Source organism: Melitaea cinxia, chromosome 3 (assembly GCF_905220565.1).
Source record: "Melitaea cinxia chromosome 3, ilMelCinx1.1, whole genome shotgun sequence".
Lineage (NCBI taxonomy): Eukaryota > Metazoa > Arthropoda > Insecta > Lepidoptera > Nymphalidae > Melitaea > Melitaea cinxia.
This window is the reverse complement of record NC_059396.1, coordinates 7109647-7127453: the sequence shown is the minus strand read 5'-3', so window position 1 is coordinate 7127453 and position 17807 is coordinate 7109647. Positions and strand designations below refer to the sequence as shown.

The 17807-nt window shown below is 38.2% G+C and overlaps 1 protein-coding gene across 1 annotated transcript in view; it reads left to right on the top strand.

The window, feature by feature from the left end:
- LOC123669357 (RB1-inducible coiled-coil protein 1) overlaps positions 1–14416 on the top strand; it is a 32615-nt gene extending 18199 nt beyond the window's left edge. The window contains exons 16-22 of the mRNA XM_045602964.1: positions 3549–3719; positions 4564–4685; positions 8742–8880; positions 10047–10184; positions 11211–11322; positions 12338–12430; positions 13973–14416. Coding sequence (XP_045458920.1) covers positions 3549–3719; positions 4564–4685; positions 8742–8880; positions 10047–10184; positions 11211–11322; positions 12338–12430; positions 13973–14190 — 993 coding nt within the window. The 3' untranslated portion in view covers positions 14191–14416. The remainder of the gene's footprint in view (positions 1–3548; positions 3720–4563; positions 4686–8741; positions 8881–10046; positions 10185–11210; positions 11323–12337; positions 12431–13972) is intronic.
- Positions 14417–17807: the final 3391 nt, after the last annotated feature.

Below are 17807 nucleotides of genomic sequence, written 5' to 3'. Positions count from 1 at the left end.
TGGATTACATAAACGGCTTCTGTCATATGTCGATAGATTAAAACATTTCAAAATGAACGGCCTATTGACGCGCAGAAAGCTGCACGACATAATATTTCTTTACAAAATACTAAGAAATAAACTTAATTGTCCTACCCTCTTGAGTTCGTTTGAATTACGTGTTTCACGTCGTCTGCCTCGACTTGGGCTTATAAATTCGGGTTTGTTGCATCAGCCGCTTGCCAGAACTAACCTAAAAAAATTCTCTGCCATATCCCGTATATCGAAGATATAAAAGCGAAAGGTCACTCACTCATCACGAAATCTCCGAAACTAAAACACCTACAAACTTGAAATTTGGCAAGTAGGCTCGTAGACATCCGCTAAGAACGGATTTTACGAAACTCAACCCTTAAGGGGATAAAACGGGGGGTTGGAAGTTTGTATAAAAGTCCTATGTTTTTGAAGTAAGAGACTTGAAATTTAAAACATATGCTCTATAGATAGTGAGAAGGTGCTCAAATTATGTTTCTTTAGAAATCAACTCCCTTTTGGGGTTAAAACGGGGGATGGTGTGTTGACTCACTCATAACGAAATCTCCGAAACTATAACAGCTTCATACTTGAAATTTGGCAGGTAGGTTCCTTTGAGGGCGTAGATATCCGCTAAGAACGGATTTTACGAAACTCGACCCTTAAGGGGATAAAACGGGGGTTGGAAGTTTGTATGAAAGTCCTATGTTTTTGAAGTAAGAGACTTGAAACTAAAAACTAAAATGTATGCTCTATAGATAGTGAGGAGGTGTCCAAATAATGCATCGTAATCTTTCTATATATATATAAAAGAAAAAGGTCACTGACTCACTCATCACGAGAACTCAGAAACCGCTGGATGGTCCATCCATGGCAGATTATAGTTAATTGATGTTAATTGTAGATATAGTTAGTAGACGTCCGCTAAGAAAGGATTTTACGATATTCTATCGCTAAGGGGATTTAATTGGGGTTGATAGTTTGTATGAAACATATACAGCAGGGTTGGTTTAAAGGAAAATAACCGCGTTTGCAACCCAGTTCAAGAAACATTTAAAATATTGATCACTTATAAGCAGTACAACAAAATATATTTTTTACAATATCTAACTTTTACGTTACTAGAATACTTTTTTATTTACCCCTGTCGTCACGGAGTCACGGACGAGCATGCTTTACGCTATTCCGTGGCATATATTTACGTAGAACCCTATTAAAAACTAAATTACATGCAGTATATTTTAAACATATTTACACTACAATACTATATTATTACTACATTATTTCATACCACAATTCTGAAGAATTCAACGAACCATTTTGTTCGACGCGACGCGCGCTTCACGCGGACGTAGTCGCGGGCAACAGTTAGTCTTATATATAAAAATGAATCGTAAAATGTGTTCGCCTGGACCAATTTTACCAATTCTTTTTTTTAAATGTTCGATGAAGTCCAAGGATGGTTTTTACGGTGAGAAAAATTCGAATAATTTCCGTGAAAACCCTAAAAACAGCCCTTTTCTTTTTCCCATACAAACGTTTTCTAACTAAAATGTAGAGTCAATTTGAACTTTATTGCTATTCAATAAAGTTTATGTTCAATAATATATTGGGGCGCATTTTACGTAAGTTATTAATGATTAAATTGATCTTATTCGTAGACCGCATTTTAATTTGATTTACATACAGTAAAAACGGTATTAACTAGCTATTTCACATTGCCTATTATATTGTGGAACAATGGGAAATTCCCGTTTTTAAACTATCGACTCCAAATTTGGTACGAATCTCCTATATGTGATGTAGAAATGATCGATGAGCGGATTTTAGGATAACTCATGCCCAATAAGGATTACGGGGGTGGGCGTTAACAATGAAAATTTTAAATGTATGTAACTCCGAAACTACTGAACCGATTTTTATCAAATTTTTTAAGCATTTGTAATTTGGTCCAACTTGGGAGATGGGGTAGTTTTTATCTTAAATAGGCCCGATAGGTGGCGCTGCTATTGGTATGTAACTCCGAAACTACTGAACCAATTTTTATTACATTTTGTAAGCATCTGTAATTTTGTCTGACTTGGAAGATATGGTAGTATTTTTTATCTCAATTGGACTCGGTAGGTAGCGCTGCTATCTATCTGTATGTAGCTCTGAAACTACTGAATCAATTTTTATCAAATTTTGTAAGCATTTGTAAGTTTGTCTAACTTGGAAGATATGTTAGTTTTTATCTCAATTGGACCCGGCAGGCTGCTATCGGTATAAAATAAGCTATCAAATTTGGTAGCTGTTTTCCGGGCAGGACGTCTGCCGGGTCCGCTAGTAATATATATGTGAGAAGGTGGATGTTTTTGATGATAAATTACCTGCCTTCAAAAAAGTTGTTTTGGGATTGCTGAGGGATTAATTACTTATAAATGATTTTTGTGTTTGCTGTTTATGATTGTTTTTAACTTACTTATCTGTATTTCAATTTGTCGATATAATATTTTAATAATACTAGTGTTACATCTCTTTTTGTGCATGTTCTGACAACTTAAAATGTTGCGCATTTAAGCTTAACTGTAGTACCTATAGTTTTTATGTGAAAATTGTAATGTAGCAACTAATGTTTGTCCAAATTAAATAAATAAATAAATAACATCATTTTATCGATTTACTTTAATGAAGTATCTGGTATGATGTTTCTAAGTGATTTGTCGACAGCAAATCACTTACTTCGCTTTTCATAAAACCTAGTAAATTATTTGTTTATTGTAATTACATACAACCTCTACTTAACATACCTCAAATATGTTTATATTGTATGTTTACTTTGGGATTGACGTAATATCACCGGGCATTGTATTTAAATATTTTAAAAATTAGATGTTAATGAAGGTGGCGTGACATTCATTACATTGACTTATTTAACGTAAATTTTAATAAATTAAAGTCTGATGAATAATTTTAATTCTTAAGAATTTCTTTAGCTCTTTATTTGGTCATGAATTGTGTGTATGTATATCGCTATATATTAAGGTGTTTTTAAATGTATTAATTTGATCTCTCACCCCTCCTTATTGCAAACAAGTTTAGTGGTGTCAAATGAAATATCGAGCGCTATCATAGGTTTAAGTATAAGGTTTTGCTCAAATGGATTCCCCTGTATAGAAAATAATTACAAATTTACAATTAGTAGATATTTTTTTTTGTTTGTCACCAAAGCGAGCTTGAAACTAACATAAAATCTAACGTTTCCTTAAAATTCGCACATAAATAGCTTTTAACTAATAATACGTAAAATTCAAATTGTGTTTTGACGTGAAATACCAGATTATAAATATTAATAAAAATATAAATATTTCTGAAAAGTATTTATAAATATATTTACAGTGAAAAAATAATTAACGACGTCCTATTAGACCCGTATCGAAAATGTTTCTCGTCGCAAGGCGTCTTCGCTGATCGATATCCTATGAAAGGCGTACTCGTAGGGTTCAGGTCGAAGGGTGTCCCATGAGAGCCGTTTCAATAGTGTCTGTGGTGTGCAGGTGTCGGCGAACGAGGTGTCGCGCCGCCTGCTGTCGGAGAAGGACCGGCAGCTGGAGCTGCTGCGCGAGCGCGAGCAGCAGCTGGCGCGCGAGCTCGCCAAGTTCCGCGACTCGCTGCAGCAGCTCACCGACCCCGAGACCAACGACTACGACGCGCTGCTCAAGGCCCAGGTACTCGGGAACCGCCCCGACGGACGGGTGTAGATCATTGGCCCAGTTTGTAGTGGCCCTGCTGTCTGCTTCGTGGCTTGTGCGTTCGATAATGCGATTCGATCGCTTTGCGGTTCGGCCCCGTGTCTGGGTGTAATAAATATATTTATTTGTAGTTTTACTTATCGACAAAGAAATATGTAGCTTACGCCGAGTTGCACAAGAATATACATACAATTCTTGCGATTAAATTAGTTTAATCACTACTTAAATTTTAATTTCTTTACGTGCAACTCGGCGTTAATCAGTTAACTGTGTGTGTATGTTAAGATTTTTACTTATTTTTTATTTATCTTATACATATGTAGACAGACTTGTTTATTGATCATTTCAAATTAAATTTTTTAGTTTTAATATTTTATATATACTGCATCGCTTGCTCGCTGCTCCAATGACGGTTGGTGGATTTATTCCTTACTATAAGTAACAGTCGCTATCGGGTGTACACGATAACAACTCCGAGGCGCGTGGGGAGACCCACAAGGACTAACAAACACACTGGAAATAAATATTTGTATAAACACAAATATCCACTTTAGGCGGAAATCGAACCCCTTACACCATACACGGTCGTCATATACTGCATGTGCATAACAAATAGTGTGTACATGAAAACCAATATTACAGTGAAGAGTACTGCGAAAATGTACATTTTTAATGCTATTTTAAATATATAAAGCAAGAAGTAGTTACGGTTATAATTTTTCTGTTCATAAACTGTTACTGCCATGGAAGTAATAAAATTTATTGGTCAACAATGTATATTGCATATTTTGGATTTCTAGAATATAATATATAATTTCAGTTTGCGACGCTTGAAAATGAAAAGGCCTCGCTGCAGCAACAAGTGACTGAACTGAAGAGAGAGTTGGAAAAGAAGAATGAGGAATCTGAGAAGAGTAGAGAAGACGAAAGTAGCGACGGCAGGTAAGTGGTCACATGCTATTAAGACGACGTAATTAAATAGGAGTCCACAGACATAAGTCATGTGCATCTTCATTCTTCCACCACATGGATATTCATCATAAAAGGTCATAAAAGTCATAGAGATAATGAAAGTTTTCATTACACGATTATTCTCTTTCATTATTTTCGAAATTATTTTGTCAATTTATTATAACGTTTTTGAATTGAAACTTCTTTAGAACCTTTGTGATTTGAAACCGATATAGCCTTCCGGGTAAATGGACAATTCAACACACAAAAAATTTCAAATAAAAAAAAACTCGTCAGCTTTATGTATTGGTATATATCAATTCATTCACTAACAAAAGTAGAGGCTTTATTATTATAACAAATGAAAATTATGAAAGTCGACTTGCCGCTTTTTATATGGAGGTTATTCTTTTTTTTGTTCAAGTGTAGATCCGTAAGTATCTGTGGTCCTACCGACTACGTTTAAAAGTGTAGTGGCGAATTATTCTTTCTTACTATTTCTTAATAAAGATTGACGTTTCACGCCTCAAGGGCAAATTCCTCTTCTCCTACATGCAAGAAGGGTATTTGCAAAAAATATTTACGTTTCACTATTACATAGATTTATGTCTGTGGATGTCCTTATTGTTACGAAGTCTGATTTAGATAAAGTGTCTGTCTGACTAATTGGTTGTTCTCGCTTTAAAAAATTATTTCGAATCATTTTCATGTCCAGCGCTGCCAGAAACCATCGATTCCCTGTGTTAAGTTCATCGGTCTACTTCACGATGGGTCTGCCAGTACTGCGCTACACGTTTTGGGGTCAATATTTAAGACCCTTAGGATGTCCACGAACAACGACTCTTCGAACTATGAGTCCCCCCGTCCATTGCCAACTTCAGGCTAACAGGTTCGCGACGAGTTGAGATATATCTCAGGTTCAGGTTCCTCGACGGATCACATCTCTGATTTGATCACATAGAGACAAGCTGAGTAAATAATTTTTCCCGTCGGTCGTTGATTACGGTTAGCAACCGTGTCTGAAACATTTACTATCTGAAGACTTATATTCAAGCTCTGAGGTGGTTTTACTAAGAACGTTTCGCGTACTTGTGAGGCGATTCATATTGACTTAAAAAAAAGGTTTAGGATGGCTTGTCAATTACTATGGGTGTAAAATTCCTCAAAAAGTAATTGTTATTGATTGAAAAGAGAAACATTACAGCAATGTAAGATTTTTGCGTTGCTCTCCTATGAATAAATGACGGACCAACATAATCGCTTAAAGACTGTAAGAATTGTTTTATCACCCGTAATTTTTTTGTATTTTTTTTTGTATGGAGTTATTCGTCCACTAAATAACTTCTTATTGTGTTAGAATGTCTGGTCCAAGAATTATTTGGTTCTAAACTTCTAATTAAGTATCTGTTTTTAACGGATCTTGCTGTATGATCTTCTATCTTATGTAAATAAAAATCCTTGTAGCTAAGCGTATAACTCGAGAATGGCTCGACCAATTCGGCTAATTAATTTTTCTGTACGTTCCTTAAGACCCACGGAAGGTTTTAATAATTAAAAAAAAAAAGAAAATTAAAAAAAGTAATAAAAATTAAATTCTTACTATTAACTTTTGACAGAACGAAGTCTGTCCGGGTAGCTAGTTAAACATAAAAGCGATCGTTACAGTTCCGCTGCTCGAGATTAAATGCTTTCAGATTTTTGGATACGAGTGCGAGACTAAACGAAATATTTATGTTGCTATTCAATGAGCCTCGTACCATGCGATTATTATAATTCGGATTTTTGCCATTTTGATCATAGCTCATTTATCATAGCATTTTGATTTTAGCTATTTCCATAGTGTTATGTCTTACGGCCTGTTACTGGGGGGTAATGCTGCAGATATTGAGACTATTTATCTTGCAAAAAAGGGCTATTCGCGGCATTTACGATCTTGGAGCTCGAGTCTCCCTATGGGACGTTTTTCAAAAGGTGGACATATTAACGATCGCGTCGCAGTATATTTATAACAATATTATGTATATCCACCAAAATATTCATTGTTTTGAAATAAATAGTAATAATCGCATTGTAAACACGAGAAGGAATAACAAAATTGTAACTCCAAGTTTCCGACTGCGCAAAGTAAACGTTTCCTTTCTGGGTCATGGTATTCGCTTGTATAATAAAATACCACAAACGATTTTGGAATTGTCTCAACATAAATTTAAAGTTTTTAATAAAAAAAAAAATAGATAAAGCTTATTACTCGGTGCAGGATTACATAGTTGATAAAGATATGTGCACTTAGTGACGCTGTATTTCATGCAACATGTTTATAATTTTGTACTAAAACACAGTTTACATATTATTTTCAAAAGAGTAACTGCGGAGTTTCTTGCCGATTCTTCTCTGCAGAATCTACATTCCGAATCGGTGGTAGCTTCACTTTTACAAAAATAATAATTTATTTTTAAAGTTTTAATTTGTAAAATGACGATTCGAAAGTGCTCCTGGAGCCTATTTGAATAAAGCTATTTTTGATTTTTGATTTTGAGCTACATCTTCATATAATTGATGGATCTCCTCCAAAGACATTCCCGTTTCCACGCATTTTCTAGATAATCATTTTTAAAGAGTTCCCCTATTGTTCTATTCAGCCGTTTGGTTCCTTCGTCCATAGCCAAATTATCCACTGAAACTTGTACCCCTGGTACTGTTAACCCCCCCCCCCCCCCTCCTACAGCTTTATAGGTATTCGAAGAAAGTAAATGTTTTAAGGTATCCTCATACATTACACCTTTTCTTAGAAATCCGAATGTGCCGATATTGGTGCGTACACATGCATGACTAGCGAATATTGTTCAGAGTAATTCCGCGTGTAAAGTGACTCACCTTGCTCTCTATTTGACATTCGAAATTATTCGATATTTGAAACTCTATTCGACATAATATTCATTCTTATGATGTTTTTGACGGGCGAACTGTTTCGCCTTGGTACTGTTAGTCTCTTAATTAGAATGAAATCTGATTTGGAACGATGTTTAGTTCTTATTTATTTTCAACTTATCTTCAAACCTTTGATAAAGCTAAGATACCCAACTTAAGGATGTTCCTCAGTACTTTTTTCAACGCGACTATCTTCTCGTAGTTCCTTAAATTCTTTGGGACGTATTTGGGTAATGCACATAATACACATTGTCAAGTCTTCAGGGTCAGTTGTGGAATCTCTGCAATATTTTGCCCTACTTTATCAAGGAATAGCGTGGCCACCAGGGTCTTGAGACCAGAGTTTTTTAGGCTTTCTTTATTTCATAATCTGGCAGAAAGATCATCTTAGGCACACAACTTGGTCCCCCGCGGAGCCAAGCCTGTTTATCAACCAGTCTAGGTTTATCGGGATCGGGGTCATAGGTCATCGGGACTTGTTTATTCTTTTTTCTCGTACAGATGGTCTTGATTGTTGGGAAGTTAATATGGAGTTTTACCTTCATAGAACCATTAACATTTGAAATGTTTTAATCCTTGCACCATTACCTCTACCTCTTGTTCTTTTTCTTGTTCTGTAACAGACTCTTTAACAGACGTTATGGTTTGTAATTGTTTAGAACGTGTTTTTATAAGGATTGGTTTTCCCACAATTTAAAAGAATTGAATACAGGTGGTATTCTAGTGGAATGAACTTGGATTGTTGACTAGTGTGTTGACGCATTTGGCAGCGATTCTGCTTTTCGCACCAAGGGTTGTATGTTGTAGTTGTAGGGTATGATTTCTGCTTTAAGTCTGCATGTGATATTTATGTATATCGTTATATATAATAATAAAAAAAAAAAACAATATTTTACAGTCGGTCGTTACCTACTTCGCATGTGATACGAAACTAACACTAACATTGACCTTATCATTAGAATTTAATGTCGTGTAAAAGTACAGAAACCGAGTCGAGTAATTTGCATGGGCATATAAACAGGGGTCTCAGGGGTCTTCGGTCGTGGTCGGTACCGAGTGCGGTGTGTGCATGGGAGTGTAGGCGATAGTTTCGGTCGGTGTGAGCGTGCGTGTGCGCAGGTCGTCCCCGCGGCGGCGCGCGCGCTGCCACACGCCGCTGGGGCTGGCCGGCGGCTCGCTGTCGCTGTCCGCCTGCCTGCCCGGCCACACCGTGCTGCTGCTGTGGGACCCGCAGCACCTCAACTACACCGTGCTGCAGGTCGCCTCTCACACGCCCACCTACACCTTTTTACACAAACACGCGTACGGCTCACCCGATGGTGAGCGAATACCGTAGCGCCATAGACGTCTGTAACACCAAGAGCATCGTAAGCGCGTTGCCGCCCTCTTTTTTTTTTATGTCACTAGGTCGGCAAACAAGCGTACGGCTTACCTGATGGTAAGCGATTACTGTAGCTTATAGACACCTGCAACACCAGAAGCATCGCAAGCGCGTTGCCGACCCAATCCCCAATACCCCAGGAGCTCTGGTCACCTTACTCACCAACAGGAACACAATACTGCTTGAAAACAGTATTATTTTGCTGTGATCTTCTGTAAGGTCGAGGTACTACCCCAGTCGGGCTGCTCCATATTTTGAGCAGGAAATTCCTGCTGTGCCCTACCTCAGTTAAATCTGTCAAATCCTCTACCTCCAATCCTTCCCCAGGAGCTCTGCTTATCTTACTCACCACAAGACCACAACACTGCTTGAACGCAGTATTACTTATCTGTGATTTTCTGTAACCTCGAGCCTCGAGGTACTCCCCCAGTCAGATTGCTCCAGATTTTGAGCAGGTTATTTTCTGCTGTGCCCTATTTCAGTGAAAATTGGTTTACGTTGCTTTCTATTCCAGAATTGTGGGTTCGATTCCCGCCCGGAGTCTGTCTGTAATATAGTATTTATTTATGTACATTACGTTTAAATTTAAAGCCGACCGATGGCGGGATAACCATCCAACTGCTGGCTTGGAAATACACAGGCCGAAGACGGGCAGCAGCGTCTTCGGTGCGACAAAGCCAGTACTGCGGTCACCAACCCGCCTGCCCAGCGTGGTGACTATGGGCAAAACACATGAGTTCACGTTATTTTTGGCGTAAACTTGTGGAGGCCTATGTCCAGCAGTGGACTGTATAGGCTGTAATGATGATGATGACGTTTAAATTTATATTAGTCGACTATTACCTAAAACACAGGCATTAAGTTATATCAAAGAATTAAAGATAATTATTTACTATTTGTCAGTCTAATTTGTGCAATCCTCGTTAGAAGATTTTCAATAGTGTTACATTCACACCCTAAGTTTTACTCCATAAGTGCAGAAGTTATACTAAATATATATTTTATGTTGTAACAATTTTTTTACTGAAATATTATCGTTCAAGGAATCACCGATGATGTACTTCGTTCACGGCGACAGTCTACCCGCTCTCGATTTGAGCATTCATGTGAAAAATGAAAGTGAACGTCGTCTGTACGCCATCGGTATAGTGGAATCTAAAGATTATTGCTACGCGAAAAAGGTAAAAAATATGTTAAAGCATTATTTATTGTTGCTGTATGAAAAATACCTCCTATATGCTATCTACCATTATACCTAGGTTGCGATCGATCGGTGGAAATTGAACTGAATCAGACTTCCATATTCCACGGTCGGGCAAAGTTCTATTCACAATATAGAAGTCTCTAGTAGGCGGAGAATTTCCCTACCATGAGTAACTGTGCTATCAGGTAATTATGATAACAACTGGGATCAGCGGCTTTATGTTTCGTGACTGGATAAGGAGACCATCAAGGACATACGCCTAAACCCGAAATAAATATTTGTGCAAATACGAATATTCACTCTGAGCGGAAATCGAATCCAACGACAACTGGTGTTTAGCCGCGTACACGGTACACTCACCATTAGCCCAGAGCGGTGGTCATGTGTTATTTAATTAACAAAAGAGACAATTCAGGTGGTCATATATTTATCGATAATTGTGTTTGCAGGCAAACGAAAAATAACCGACTTCAATTTATCGACAAGTAATACAACGTCGGTAGATGAAAAAATAGTCAAGTAAATACACATTATCAAAGATTACTCCAAAAGTAGTTAACAGATCTCGATGAAATTTAAATATGACCACATGATAAATATCAGCTTTCGATTAAATTAAAAGTTATCAAAATCGGTACAAAAAGATATGTGGTATACAACGTAGGTCGACGAAAAAAGCGTCAAGTAAAAACGCATTATTAGAAATAACTTAAAAAGTATTTATTAGATCTCAAATAAATTTAAATGGGATCAAAGAACACACACCACCTTTCTATTAAAAAAAACTTTGTCGAAATCAGTCCACCCGGTCAAAAGTTCTGATGTCACATACATAAAAAAAAACAAAAACAAAATACAGTCGAATTGAGAACCCTCTCCTTTTTTGGAAGTCGGTTAAAAATAGATGTAGCTATATCGGCCGCCCGTTACCTATAACACAAACTACTTGGTAACGGATAACCGCGTGTAAAAATATTTATTATTATTTAATAAAATTTTGCAGAATGGGAATCGTTACCACATGGTTCGCGGCTCTCGGTTTTACCGCGTCCGAGTGAAGCCGCTGAAGCCGCACTTGCCGTACCCAGCCTGCTGCGACCCCAGACACAAGCAGGGTAATGTTTCCGGGCACAATACTTACAGGCTGATTTTAGTCGCGATGACCGTCGAAGTTGAGAAGTCAGTGCGAAGCTTTTCAGAATTTTTAGTGTCACGCTGATTGTCGCTGAGTACAGATGCAAATAAGACCAGAGTGTGTTTTGAGCTCTATTTACTTAGGTATTTAATAAAGTATTTAGTATTACGGGAGAGACAATTCGTGAGACGCCTATTAAAATTCCCGACGGTCAATTCCTCGATTCTGCGCGGTAAGATGTTTTAACAAATGTCAAGTCTGCCGTGTACTATCGGTATATGCTTGTGTAAATACACATATTAATAATACTATAATATTTTATAAATTAAACACTGATACTTTATATACACATACATATATATGATGTGTGAGTGTTAGTGTAATATAATATACATAAATAAATAAATTATCTTTTTCCGCTCGGCGCGATACTAAAAGCTACATGAAATATGTAAAAAGAACAACACGCTTCATGAAAACAGAGTCTAAAACATTAGTTCCGTCTGTGCTGCAGTTCAGCGAACGGTCAGCGCCACTCCAAAATCAGCTTTATACTTTCATATTTATTCATATATACCCATAACCATCCTATACATGATGCATGGATGGCACATGCCTCGTTTGCACTGTGTTGTCACTGTCATATCCGATGAGCAACTTTTACACAAAATGACATGATTGTGATATAGAAGAAAAAACTTGTGTTAGAAAATTGTAAGATAAGAAAAATATCAGTGAGGGGAACGAATCAAAAATAAATATCCACACAAGTATTATCTTCATAAATCAGCTATTTTAATACTAGTATAATATTCAACACTGCTTTTTTTAGCTACTACTAGTAACTTTTTACATATAAAGAAAAGAAAAACAACAAACTTATACGTAATAGAGGATTTTTTTCCCATTAGTCCGATCAACGTACTAGTTTACCCCGCTTGTAGCTAGAGCCCCGTAGCTAAGTCGCATGTAACGGTAGTGTCGCCGGCGCACAGATGCGGGCGGCGCGGCCGACGCGACGCGCGCGCTGCTGCCCGTGTTCAGCAACCGGCCGCTCAGGAAATGGTTGACCTACGTGCATGCCAAAGGTCTCGCTTTTATTCTTCGTCCTTTCATATCTATCATCTTTTTATTATTTTTGTTTTCTATATTAATTTTGCCATTGCATGTTGTCTTAATGTAATTGTTAACGACAAAAATATATGTAGTAGTGATCTGTAAATATCTCCTTTCCTTTGATATACCTACTCGTTATCCTGCATGAGCGAGGGATTACGATTGGTAATGACGTGACGTGATGTGACATGATACGACCAGTACTTGCTTAATAATAGTACTCGACGAGTGTTCTACTTATTATTTCGAACTTAGTTAAAAAAAATTATGTGTAAGAATATACGCTTATATCTCATAACTTATAATTACAGTGCAAAGAAGTCCTTGTATGGTGTTAATGCAAAATACAAAACCTTGTTCGCATTATCACTCAGCTAGTCAGTCAGTTCAGCCTATTGCAGTCTACTGCTGGACATAGGCCTCCCCAAGTTTGCACCAGATATCCCAGTTTTCCGCAATGCTCATCCAGCCTACACCGGCAATCTTACGTAGATCGTCGGTCCAACGGGCCGGAGGATGTCCCACACTGCGCTTGCCAAGACGCGGTCTTCACTCCAGGACACGTCTACTCCAATGGCCATCGGTCCTGCGACACAGATGACCAGCCCACTGTTACTTCAACTTGCTAATTCTGTGGACTATGTCAGTTACTTTCGTTCTCTTAGGGATAGTCTCATTTCTAATCCTATCTTTGAGAGAAACCCCAAGCCTAGCCCGTTCCATTGCACGTTGAGCGACTTTAAACTTGTGGACCAGTCCTTTTGTCACTGTCCACGTCTCGTATCCGTATGTTAACACGGGCAGGATGCAGTGCTCGAAGACTTGTCTTCAAGCATTGCAGAATTTTCCAAGAAAAGACTCGACGAAGTCTGCCAATGCCACCCAGCCCAACCGAATCCTTCTATCGGCCTCTTTCTCAAAGTTGTTGCGGCCCAGTTGGATGGTATGGCCTATGTAAATATAATCCTGAACAACTTCGAGAAGGATACCATCTACCGATACCGGTCTCGGTATGACTTGGTTGTTAAACATAACTTTCGTTTTGTCAAGTTCATACCGAGACCGACCCGTCGGGAGGACTCGTTTAGGCCGGCTAGTATTTGACCTAGCTCATCCAACGTAAAGATGACGATATCGTTGGTGAAACGAAGTCCCCCTAATCCAAGGTCTTAAAGACATCCTCCTGCGCAGTGGTAAACAGTTTCGGTGATATTACATCTTTCTGTCTTACCCCATGCCGGAGAAAAATGGGTCTTGTTCTCTGGTCTTGGATATGAAAGGTCTTCGTCGCCGCGTCGTAAATAGATCTCAGTACCTCCTGGCGATATATCGCCAGTCGCATTATGAAGCAGACAAATTGACGCATTAACGAAAATAAACACACAAACTTGATATTTAAGCGTCGCGTGTCGTTCCTCGTTTAATGCTCAAGTGGGACAATGAGTTAGGAAAAAAATGATGTTTGTTGATATTTATGTGCTGTACAATGAATGTTTGTCGAATGTTGTCCTCAGACACGCAGAAGTCGCTAGACACGAGTCAGTCGACGAGCTCGAACACGGATGAAGCGAGTCGCGTCGAAGTGGCGACGGGCACCCTCATCAACCTGGAGTCGCCGGTGTCCAGCGGTGACGCTCCCGCGCCGCCCGACGAGCTCGACTCTATCCAGCTGGAGTCCAGCGCGCACTGGCACGCCTCTAGGATGCAAGCCTCGACCTCGAGTATAATGTGAGTATGTTAGCGGTATTGTAACAATCTCGCGTATTATTATAGTTAAACATAACTATTAAAATTGTAACGTGGCGGCCACTACTGATATATTTTTGAATTTTATATAATACTAGCAGTCTCTGCGGCGGTCGTCGAAGTGATTGAATGTACTTCTATGCCAAATATTGTAATTTCCTAAATATTCGTTTTATATATAATACTAGCTTACTCGGCAAACGTTGTCTTGCCGCTAAACGCTATTTAAAAATATGGGTTGCTGGTAGAAGGGTGAAAATTTAGTGTTATATGTATTTTTCAGCGCCAAATCATAATAAAATAAAGAATAAATAATTTATCTAAAAATTAAAAAAGATTGAGGGGTGGATTACCCTTGACATTTAAGGGGATGAAAAATAGATGTTGTTCGATTCTCAGACCTACCCAATATGCATACAAAATTTCATGAGAATCGGTCAAACTGTTTCGGAGGAGTTTAACTACAAACACCGCGACACGAGAATTTTATATATTAGATATATAACTGTACGGTTCAGCCGCACATACCTATCGCCCGATCAGCAGTTTACGTTAGTTGCACGATTCATTAGCAAAATACATCAGTTCACGTTCACATATCATCATCGTACAGCGCGTTCGTGAGCTCATAATAGCAATTAAATATTAGCAAATATATTTATATTTTAACATTTATTTTTATATCCTTTATCTATCATAATCAGCAGCAGCAATTCAGGTGTAACATACATCTTTTTGGTCCTTCGAGCTTATCGTGAGCGGGACTTATATCGCGAGTGACTTTTTTACGAGCGCAGTAAGGGCCGCCACGTAAGTTAACCAGCAGCAGCTTTGGTGAGTCTACAGCTCTCTATTATCAGCAGTATCAGTATTTATATCATTTCATAAAAATGGAAGATCTTCTAGCTAGCCAAACCCAAATCATGGAGGCTATGAATCAATTTTTAATTAATTTTAAAAAAGACGGTGCCGAACGCAAGACACCGGCTCATATTAAAAAGCGTCTCAGCACTTTAGAGAGTTATTGGCAGGAGTTTCAAAACAATCATTTGAGGCTTTGCGATTCTAGCGACAAATCAAACGAATATTTCACTAGTAATTACTATAAGAAAACATCCGATTTTTACAATGACACACGCAGCTATTTACTCACATTTTTACCCAGTGAGTCTAAAGAAAAAAGCGTACTAAAGCCAGCCACCCCGTTGCAAATGCCAGGCTTTACAGCTATACCGTCGTCTGGCAGCGTGTCACGTCCGGTAACATCATCCGATAAAGAAACTTCGCGAACCCAAGGTAATAGCAGCAAATTAGAAGAAATGTTGAGAAGGCAAAGGAGCAATTTTAAAGCATTTCAGCGTACAGTTAGCAGCATCGATCTCGACATTGTCTCAGAAAAATGGGAATACGAAGATATTTTGAAGTCGGTACAATCACGCTGGACCATCATTGACGCGTTGCACTGGGAGATAGACAGCGAACTATACGAAGACGATCCAGAATACGAAGAAATGTTCAGCAGCTACGAGCGAAAATTTAACGAAATTAAAAAAAGTATCAACAGCAAGATGTGGTCTGATCTGTATCGGGAGAAAACCACCCCGAAAATGGATATCCCTGTATTTAGTGGGAGCTACCACCAGTGGTTATCCTTTAAAGACTTGTTTGTCGAAACCATCCACACAAATCGAGCCTTATCAAATAGTCAAAAAATGCAGTTTTTAAAAAGCAAATTAAAGGGCGAAGCAGAAAAGCTAGTGCAACATCTACACATAACCACAGATAACTATCAAGTATGTTGGGATTTGTTAAACAACCGATACAGTAACACAAAACTTATTTTTAATTCTCACATGAGTGTCCTACTCAACCAGCCTATTATGCAGCAACAGTCCGCAATTTCAATAAAAAGGATTCACGACACCACCAACGAATGCCTTAATGCTATCAAAAACTTGGGAGTCAGCATAGAGAACTGGGACCCTATCATCGTATATATAATCACGCAGAAATTAGATGCGGACACTCACAACGACTACATCGAGTCACTCAAGCATCCGAGAGATTTACCAGTTTTAAAAGATTTATTACAATTTTTAGAAGCCAAATTTACCGCTCTAGAGTCCTCTAAACGAAAACAAGATCCCTCAAAATCTATCCCGCATCCGCAACATATCTTTCAGCCCTCAAATTTTAAAAAACCATATACATTTAAATCATATGTAAGCAATGAAAATCAATTATTTAAATCAAATAATTTTAATAGCAAAAGTAGGTTAACGTCAACAGCGAAGACAAAATGCCCCGTTTGCAATAAAGATCACGCCATTCCATATTGCGAAACGTTTTTAGCGTATCAACCAAATATCAAGCGACAAACAATTCAAAAGCTATCGTTATGCCAAAATTGCCTTTATAATCATAACGGTAATGAATGTTTTTCAAGAAAAAGATGTCATAAGTGCCAATTAAATCATCATACTTTGGTTCATGAAGCCTTTGCTGCATCAGCAAACACTGCAACGTCGAATACAAAGTCCAACAGCACCGTTTCTAACTCAATTGCGTCACTAGATGACACTCAGGAGATTTTATTAGCAACCGCTCTGATCAACGTCCAAGCTGTTGATGGCTCTCTTCATACCATGCGAGCGCTTATCGACCAGGGATCTCAAACGTCGATTATCACCGAGAATGGCGCTCAACGGTTGAGACTACCTCGTAAGCACTGCAAGGGAGTTATCTTAGGAGTAGGAGCGAAAGAAAATAATTGCAAAGGTACTATGAACATCACCCTATCATCTTGTCATGACTCGTACCAGCTTAATCTAGACGTATTTATCATGCGCCACGCTGTAAAAAATCTCCCTAACAAATCATTTTCAAAACCATCATGGGAATATATTAAAAACATACAACTTGCAGACCCTGAATTTTATCGTAGCAGAACAATAGATTTATTACTAGGCGCTGATGTTTATTCTTCTATAATTATGGGAGGAATCATCAAAGAAAATGACAACATGCCTATTGCGCAACAGACGCGGCTAGGCTGGATTTTGTGCGGGAGTGTAAAATCCTACAACTGTAATGTCATCATGGTTGACTTAGACAGCATTCACAAATTTTGGTCCATTGAAGATATTAACGAAAATGAGGAAATGTCGTTCGAAGATTATCAATGTCTACAAAAATACAAGGAAACTACTTTTCGCCAATCCGATGGAAAATATGTGGTACGCCTTCCACTTCACTCTGACGCTGGTGAGAAGTTAGGATTATCTGAACCCACAGCCTGCGCACAATTTTATCAGCTTGAGCGTAAATTCGACAAAAATAAAAATTTAGCTTATAATTATAAGCAGTTTATTAATGAGTATATCAATTTAGGTCACATGCACTTAATAACAAAAGCGAATATGACACCATTATATTATATGCCGCACCACGCTATTGAAAGACCCGACTCTATTACTACTTCGCTTAGAGTTGTATTTAATGCATCGGGTAAAACGACATCGGGTGTAAGTCTGAACGACGTTTTATACAGAGGCCCAAATTTACAACAAGAACTTTTGATTTTGGTTTTGAAATGGAGACAAT